Below are 9,333 nucleotides of genomic sequence, written 5' to 3'. Positions count from 1 at the left end.
TCCTCCAGCTCCCCCGCCGCCGTCTAGCAGAGCTGTACTCGGGGCTCCGCGGGCAGCCAATGGCGACACGTTGTTCTACCCGTGACAACATCGGCCACTCCTCTTACTAAAGAAGGAAACAAACATCCACCCAGAAAGAACAGGAGTCCCAAAGAGAAAGGAAGGGAGCGAGGAGGGCGAGGAAAGGAGAAATTAACCCGTCCGAACCGGTCTGTAACGGAGGACAACGCCACATCAACGCTAAGGAGGACCAGAATATATATTCCATCTTTTTGCTTCGCTCCGAAAACGGCCACTTTTCCCGTCGTCTCGCGAGAAACTTCACCCATTTTCAGTAGGTGATTATCCTGGATTTTATTTATTTATTTACTTATTGATTTCACGTTTAACAACAACCATAGCCCGTCGAAGTAACCGATAGAGGTGTGTGTATATTAGCTAAAGATCCGGTCAAGGCGACCTTTAACGGTAGATTGAAAGGTCAGGCGGTTGATGTGAAGTCTTCTCGTGTGTGTGTGTGTGTGTGTGTGTGTGTGTGTGTGTGTGTGTGTGTGTGTGTGTGTGTGTGTGTGTGTGTGTGTGTGTGTGTGTGTGGTAAACAAGTATTTCTTCTTCATCATCGTTTTCTTCTTCGTCTATCTCGGGGTCGTTTGACCTGTCGACACCACCTCCACTCCTCACGACTGGAGATATCCCAAGCGTTCAAACGTGATTCCGTGTGAATGAGAGGAACAACAAGGGAGGGAGTTAGCTAGTGCTGCTTACTGTCTCTGTTTTCCTATTTGCCCCGAGCTGGGGGATGGGGAGGCAAAGCTAGCTAATTCCTGTCTAGAAATAGACATTTCAAAAGCCTGATAAGCAAGTAGGGCCAAAGAGTTCTTTGAAATGACTAAAACAGGTTACATTCCATGTAGCGACAGCCCAGCTTCGCCAAGTGTTTACTGTAGTTTCTGCGTTAAAGGAAACGGGGTTCTGTCGGGTTTACGGCCATTTGACACCACCGAGACTTTACTTACTACTTAAGAGTCATTATATAACAGTCGATGCTAATATTGATTCGCTTGGAACACTTGGTAAAATGGTAGTTCACAGAAGTGTCGTGAGAGACGGAGGCGTCAAACGATGTCTAAACAGGAAGCATACAGAATGCAGACAAAGGGGGAAAATGAAGAAACAAAGGAGGCAGAGACCACACTGTCTAGACTGTTGGGTATTTCACTTGACATCTGTGCTACTGCCTTTTTTTTCGGTCTCCGGTAACGATTCGCTTCGTTGTGTCCGTTCATACAAAGAAAGAATCGGTGTATGTCGAGAACAAAACAACTGGGCTTTTTCTGGTCTGTCCTTCACTGTGACTCAGTAGTTTTCAGCCCAGCAGGGCCTGAAATATGAGCTAAGCTTGCGACTGATACAAGGAGAGGTCGCTTCCTCTTTTGTTGGCTGGATTTCAAGACTTATGATTTATAACTGGCTTCAGTTATATGATTATTTAGAAATGGAGAATCAAATCAGCTTTTAATCCAAGTAAGTTAACGGTGGGCGCTTGTAAGTTATCTTGCTGCTGCTGGAAACCCCCTTAACTTGCCATGTTGTACATTAAGGAAATTGTAAACGGATTTTTCATGAAACTTTGGCTGTTACTACTCATGTTGGGACATTACCATATTCTTTTGCTGTCAAGATACTGTTAATCGATGTTGGCGAATGATAATCGATTTGCTTAAGATATAAAATAGTTACATTCAATAAACAGAATGATACTTACTCTTAACATTTTGTCTTGGTCAGTGTGAATGGACTCAACGTCCTGTTGTCATTATCGTCAAGAGTTGTCATGGTTGTTTGTCCTGTATTTGTGCTTCAATGGGACATCTTTGTTCTTCTGACAGTTAACATATACTGTACTCAGTGTTGAGAACTAATGAATGTCATTAGGTTTTTGTTGTAGAAAGAGACATCGGCTATCTTCATTAACTGCAAATTCGATATCTCCCCAGCTCAAGGTCTGTCTAACTATCACTTGTAATGAAATTACTGCTAAACCATTATGATGACTACTGATGTCTTAGTCCACCCTCTGTATTTTACACCAGTCAGCAGTTGAACACATGACAAAGAGAGAGAAGGTCTTTGTGGGCAAGGAAACCCTTTGTTGACACAGCAGTGATAGCACGCAGGGCAAGAGAGAGAGGCGGGGGGAGGAGAGAGAGAGGAGGGAGGTGTGCGTGTGTTTGTGTTGGGGTGGTGGGTTAGCCTTAGATTTAATAGCAGTTGTTGGTCTGTTTGCCAGGTCAGTTGTCTAGATACCTCTAGTGACAGGACGTTCTGAAACAACTGCCAGCCTTTCCTGGAACATAAAACTCCCCTGGCCTGTTTGTGTCCGTGACTAGACTAAAGACAAGCCTCACACCAACGCAAGCAGGCAGTTGCAATGTTGCAGTACAAGAGGGCCAAAGGTTGTTTACAAGAGATGTATGATAATTTTGCCATGTGTGCTAGTTGCTGTTGGTTTTCGTTGAGCAATACATCAGATGATTTAGAAAACAGTTACTACTGGCAGACAGGATGCCTCTTATCCAACTAATCTAGGTCTTCCCGCCTGCTCCTCTGTCTGTTCATTCATCAAGCCTTTTTTGAATTGTTGCCTCAAAGGCAGTGTCTCCCATTACACAACTTCCTCCTGTGTTTCATCAGAGCACAGTGGAGCAACCACGTCATAAGGCTGCACATTTTGCTGAGATCCACACATACATGTTTGTGTGAATGGGGGAGAGAAATGACTCAGAGAGTTTTTAAAGGCCTTGTTTCACAAGACCTTAAAGAAATCATAGACCCTTTTTATCTGTTTTCTTGTATTATACGTTGAATTCCCAAAGAGAGGTTTCTGGACATGATCTTATTGTTTTAAAATGAATTTTTAGACCCAGTTTGACTCAGAAGTTTTGTAAAGGTAGTAATTCTTAGTCATAACATTATTGTGACACAGAATGATAACACATGAGTAATTGTTAAACTAGAGGTCATTTGGCTGAATATCATTGTTTTTTTACACAAACCATATTGTGTAAAAAATTGTGAAGACAGACATATGACTCAGTGCTTGTCATAAAATATAAGGAGGGGAACCAATTGCTGTCGAGAAACTACTGTTTTGTCATCCATGTGAGGATCAATCCCAAGTCTTCTTAGCGAAAGAGTGGAAGGGGAATTGAGAGGGGCTCAATAGTGGACAAAGCTGTGGAACCAGACCGTCCAGTGTCTGCCAAGGTGCTGGACGGAACACAACGAATGTTGTGTGCTTCGTGAGTTCCTGTGGAGAAGTGCTCTTGTTCATTACTGTATTCAGGTTAAATTGCAAGTCAAAATGGATAGGTTTCTGCTCAACAAATGGTAAAATGTGGTTCTCCTCTTTGCCGTTAACACAGCTAATGTTGCAGTAAATTAAGATCTCTCATGGCAAAGTGTTTCTGTTGAAAAAACAAGGTTGAGATTATATTTCACATTTGAGTTTTTGTGCAATAAGGTTCACTCTATTCCCATAATTATTCTGTTTCTGTTGTGTCATTTTTCAGCAATGGCCCAAGAGACAAACCAGAGCCCGGTGCCCATGCTTTGTGCCACAGGTTGTGGTTTCTATGGTAACCCTAGAACCAATGGTATGTGCTCTGTATGTTACAAGGAACACCTGACACGACAGCAGAGCAGTGACAGGATGAGCCCCCTCAGCCCTATGGGTAAGTCAGACCATACAAACACACAACATACCCATCTAGCAAAATGATGTTGATCTTTGGGGTTTCACACACACACACACTGCTTTTTGCATCTTATTTTTTATAATGAGACAAGCATGTCATAAATAAGGAGGTCTGTTGTTTGAACACAGAGTTTTTTCCTAGTCTTTCATAATGAAGATTACTTTGAAAATGTAATATAGTTATTTTAAAAATGAATACGCTGTCATTTAAAAAAAAAAAAAAAGTAAAATATGTAATTTTCTCTTATTTTTGGTCATATTTACTTCAATTTCAACCCCCTGTTTTCTCCCTTATGCTTGTTAGGCTCAGCTGCTAGCCCTACCTCAGAGGCCTCTGCAATCCAGAGACTAGAAGCTAGTCTTGCCAAGGTCGATGCGTCTCCTGCCTCTTCACCAGACATGTCTAGGTCAGTATGGTTTGTTTTTAACTGATCAAAGTAGTTAGCACTCTTTTTAAACCAGAAATCAGAATAAGGATCATCAGAGTCAGAGTACTTTATTGATCCCCAAGAGGTAAATTGCTTTTTGTTGAAAATTATCCCGTTTACATGGGTATCATAAGTATTTTCCCTTTTGTAATCTTTTAGAACTGTTCAAGGATCTCTTCCTGTGACCCAACAAATGACAGAGATGAGCATCTCACGAGAGGACAAGCCAGAGTCCCTAGAGCCTGGTACAGGACGCATACAGAGACACACTCAAAGACACATTTAGGGTGAAGACAGGCTAGCCAACAGTAGTGGGCAATTGACTCATATGCGGGTGACAGCTCACATTAACATGCTTTCTAGGAGTCAATGTACCCACAGTTTATTTTTGAGACCACGTTGCATACCTTGGTCCCAGCTCTTGTTTTTTCATACTGCTTGCAAGAAAGAGAGAGGCTACCTAAAAATAGACCTTTTTAAATATACTTCTTTGCCAGAGGACACTCATCGAGTTGACACTGCTTGCCAGTACCTCTATAAGAGTAGTGTAGTCTTGTCTGCCAAGAACACAAAGAGGCAATTATAGAGATGAAGCATATTTTAATTACTACAGTGTGATTTTTTGGGGGGGTGATTTGTCCAGGATTTTCAGAAATAAGAAAAAAAAACTGCTTTGACCCATCAAAGTTAGCAGAAAAAAGAAATAATGTCCCACTTTCCCACTCTGTTTTGTGTGCAGTTGTAAGCCAGCCTGCTGCTTCTAGCCCTACACCTGTAGCTTCTTCCAGCATTGATGAAAGCAAGGCAGATTCCTCTAAGCCGAAGAAGAATAGGTGCTTTATGTGCCGCAAGAGAGTGGGCCTTACAGGTAGGCGGACCACTCAGTGATTCTGAGTTGTGCTGGATTAAAATAATTGAAAATGTAATGCTTTCAAATCAAGAAGGATTCTTGATAAGGCTTGTCTTGCACATTTTTTGACCTTCCTCTAGCAAGCTCTAACCTCTTACCTTTGTACTTCCAGGATTTGATTGTCGTTGTGGAAACCTGTTCTGTGGCATCCACCGGTACTCAGACAAGCACAACTGTCCTTATGACTACAAAGCCGAGGCTGCCGCCAAGATCCGCAAAGAGAACCCTGTGGTGGTGGCCGACAAGATCCAGAGAATATAGATGAACAAAGCAGTGGCAACAAAGATGACATCACCTTTTGAAAAAGACTGAAGTGTTTCACCTTTGAAAATGAGCACTGGCTTGAGTGGCTAAGTGACAATTGAAAGGACTTGATTTACAAAATTAAAACCTCCAGGAAAAAAAAGAAGAAAAAATGAAAATATCCTGTCTTAGGGAGATGCATGAATGATCACTTCGCTTCTTTTTTTTGATTAATCTGTTAGTTTGTTTTATCCAATCTTCTGTGGTGTGGCTTTGCCGCTGTTAAGTCCTTTTTTTTTTCTAAAAATACATATTGTCTTATAAAAGAGCAGCCCAGAGTGATTTTCCAAGATATGCTGTGCTCCTCTCACCTAAACCAGGCGCCATTTTGTGCCAAACTGTAGACAGTCATTTTGCTCTGACCCCAATTTTTGTCCGACATTGGCAGGTCTGTCTAAAAATTCATGACACTGGAGTCCAGTCAGCATTTGGAGAACCATACAAATGTCCCCCAACTGTGCACAAGGGGCTTTGTTGCTTTGTCTCTGTCTTTCCTAGCTTTACCTACCTCACAGCTGCTGTGTTAAGCTTGTTGTCTTCCCATTTACCTTGCCATTATCAGCTTTGACCCCAGCAGACGGTGGGTCATCATCAGCCTCATGTACCCTTCTGATCAGCATGCCTATGTTGACTGATTGGCTTGATTGTGATGAGGCTATTTCCATGACTTTTGAAGGTATCATGCTAGACAGTGACAAACCTGTTACTCCATGTCTCACTGAATCCAAACACTTTCAATAGATTTTTTTTTAAGGGCATTTGAGCTCAGACGTCCAGATGGCTGTCTGTGCCAGTGGTGAGGCCTGGCCCTTGCATGTTGGTAGCTGAGTTTATGCTACATTACTGTGGGGCCGGAATGAATGGAAATTAACGCTAAAGTTACCCTTCCTTTACTCTATTGTCTCACAAGTATTTGGCATCACTCAACTAGAGTTTCTGACATTTTACTTGCAAAGAGACCGTTATCTTTTATGACCTATTAGCTTTTTTCCCTGTTCCCTTATTATTGTTCTGAAGTTAGCGCATGTATTCAGTGCATTTGTGGATTTAGGGTATGTGAACCATGATTTTCTTGTTGCTTTTATTTTATTAATGCGCTAACAGTTTATTCATGTGAGCAAAGTGTGTGTGTGTGTGTGTGTGTGTGTGTGTGTGTGTGTGTGTGTGTGTGTGTGTGTGTGTGTGTGTGTGTGTGTGTGTGTGTGTGTGTGTGTGTGTTTCCTTATCCTTATTGAGATAGCCGGTTTATCAGCACATGTTTACAGAAGTTCAAGAGCATGCAGAGCTAGATTTATGGAAAAACAATAGATACAAATATTAGATAACTTCTCATCTATCTAACAGCAATTGGTCTATGTGTTTGCTGTAGAGCACCATAGAGGGGAGAGAGTGTCTGTGTGTGTGGGGGTGAATGAGTGCATGTATGTGCACATGAGCATATACTCACAAAGTGTGTTTTCTGGCTGCCTGATAGATTGAACCCCATGTATGTTTGTGAATTGAGTGTATCTTCCTTTATGCCCCATAAGGATGATTTTTTTTTTCTTTAAGACAACTGTACCCATACTTTTGAGTTTATTCCCCCTTTGATTCTTAGTTATATGCAAATTTGTACAAAAAAGAAAAAAACAACAAACTGTGTTGATATTTATGTATTACATATAATCTTGCTATCCAGCATTACAACAGAATAGTATAATGTAAATAAAACTGTACAGAGAGACATTACCATGCCATTTTGTGTTTTTATTTTCACAATGTTGTCTTCAACACAATAATGTTGTGCTTTTGTAGGTTTATGTTCAATGAGTCTACCAGTGAATTAATCTTATAAACATGCATTGTGTAACTCATTTAGCAGCTTTAACAGGCAAGATCAGCTCATAAATCTAATTCAAAACATTTCAAAACACATTGAGGAGGGACAGGTGTTTTCATTTTCTTAGAAATAAAGTTACCAGTACTTCATATTGTGTTCAATCTGGAGAACTGCAAGTGAGGATCCTGCTTCTAACCTCAGTAGGGACATGAATAGAAGCCTCTCTGAACATCCAGCATGATACTCTTAATACCTGAATTTGGCCAACCTGAACATGTTAGCAGCCTCATGTTAATGCAGCAAGCTGGCGGTGCAAATTTCTCCATCCCTTGTCTGGGTCACACAAGAATTGTGATTTTGTTCTTCTTTCTGGGGTGAGCCTCAATGTGTTTGTGCTTGTAAGACAGTATGTTCTCTCACACTCCAGTTGGGAGCGCAGAATTGTTCCACAGATGGCGTCACGGCAACAGCTGCTCAGACAGCTGAGGTGTATTCATGTGGTGTTCCTGTGACAGAGAGCTGCAGGGATAACATTGTTTGTGTGGACACAAGTGTGGAGAACAACAGAGAAGGCTCATTAGATTTAGAAAAGACAACTACACAAGGTGATGACTTTCTTTTATTCTTCACAGTTATAGAGGCTCACAACATGGACTTCAATCACTGTGGCAAGGATAGCCCCCTTCATGGCTCCCCCACTAACTCCAAAAAACATAAATACCTTAATCATGTTACACTGGCGTGTGAGGAAATTTACCATTGTCGCCACTATCGTGGTGCCATTTGGTGTGATTAGATATTTGCAGTTCAACCTTGACTGATAGACACAGACAACTGATGTAATTGGCAGATGTGAAATAGGGGTTGGAGGTAAAATTCAACCGTTCCATCTCTGATCCAAACTTCTGCGATCTTTGAAGTGGCGGCAGTATTTAGCACCCTTACTAAAGTAAATTTAGAAATCTGAAGAAGGAAATTACAAGTAATAATAATGAATTCTTAGCTCTTCAGATAGAAATAGAATAAGCATGAATATGTATTAATATCTATAGAGAAGAGTGTCCAGGGTATGTGTAATAAAGGAGTATCAGCCAGGGACTTAAGGTAAGGTGTTAAATATTTTGGAGCTAAAGTCAGAGGGGCAGGACTGACACGGTTTGGAAATCCACAGAGGAGGGATAGTGAATATATTGGTAGAAGGATACTGTGGTTGGAAATGTCGGGCAGGAGGAGATTTGTGGATGGAATGAAAGAGAAATTAGTTAGTGTAAAAGGAGAGGATACAGAGAACAGGATTAGATGGAGGAAGTTGGTTCGCTGAGGCGACCCCTGAAGGAAGCAGCCAAAAGAACATTGTTAATTTCAATAGTAAAAGTAATTATTACGTGAACTGTTTACTTTGGGGGACATTAAATTTTTGTAATGATTACTAGCAAGTATAAAAGGGGCAATTTATTAAATTGTATTTTGTCGTTATGGAGTCAATTTAGATTTTGGTTTATATTGATCATCTTAAATAGAACATCATAATAGCATATAGTTATCATTTGTTTATGTAATACTCCATCACCTTTCACATGTAAACATTTTTAAAAGAAATTACATATAGTTAAAACCAAAATATATCATTTTATAGAACAGTTTGTTCAGAAATGTCCCTACTTTACTTCATTTTACCTTGTCATTTTCCATCACTGCTTCTTCTCTTATTTTTTAACTATTATGGTATTTTTCAGTGTCTTTGTCCTATGTTAACATTCCAACATTTACTGCAATAATGCAGGCTATATGTACACATATATAATATAATAGAATAGAATACAATACAATATAATACAATATAAGATAAGATAATGCAATAAAATATCTATAATATGTCAAAACATATATATGATCCGTATATATTTTCTGAGACAAATATATCCGCTTTCCCTTTATTTGTAGCCTGTATGTGACTGATGATTTAAACACAGCGATACACAAAGAGATTTGATCCCACTAACTGTACCAAAACTCCAATACATGTATTGATTTATTTAAATGTAGGTTAATTGAAAGGTAACTTGCTGTATGCAACACCATGTTGCTTTACTAATCTATATTATACCTATTTATA

General features: G+C 40.1%; 1 protein-coding gene across 2 annotated transcripts; it reads left to right on the top strand.

Annotated features, from left to right (window-relative positions):
* Positions 1–48: 48 nt before the first annotated feature.
* Positions 49–7,123, top strand: zfand5a (zinc finger, AN1-type domain 5a). Of its 2 annotated transcripts, none has more exons than XM_086174433.1 (6): positions 49–338; positions 3,573–3,734; positions 4,062–4,164; positions 4,345–4,430; positions 4,925–5,053; positions 5,208–7,123. In XM_086174433.1, exons 2-6 carry the CDS (start codon positions 3,575–3,577, stop codon positions 5,354–5,356), a joined length of 627 nt encoding a protein of 208 aa, XP_086030559.1. In that variant the 5' UTR covers positions 49–338; positions 3,573–3,574; the 3' UTR covers positions 5,357–7,123. The 2 variants fall into 2 exon arrangements, with proteins under 2 accessions (XP_086030559.1, XP_086030560.1); XM_086174434.1 differs by having other exon boundaries at positions 125–334.
* Positions 7,124–9,333: the final 2,210 nt, after the last annotated feature.

This window comes from Fistularia commersonii, chromosome 26, assembly GCF_037954325.1.
Source record: "Fistularia commersonii isolate RoL2024-O1a breed Wild chromosome 26, RoL_Fcom_v1.0, whole genome shotgun sequence".
Classification (NCBI taxonomy): domain Eukaryota; kingdom Metazoa; phylum Chordata; class Actinopteri; order Syngnathiformes; family Fistulariidae; genus Fistularia; species Fistularia commersonii.
This window is presented reverse-complemented; position numbering and strand designations above follow the sequence as displayed.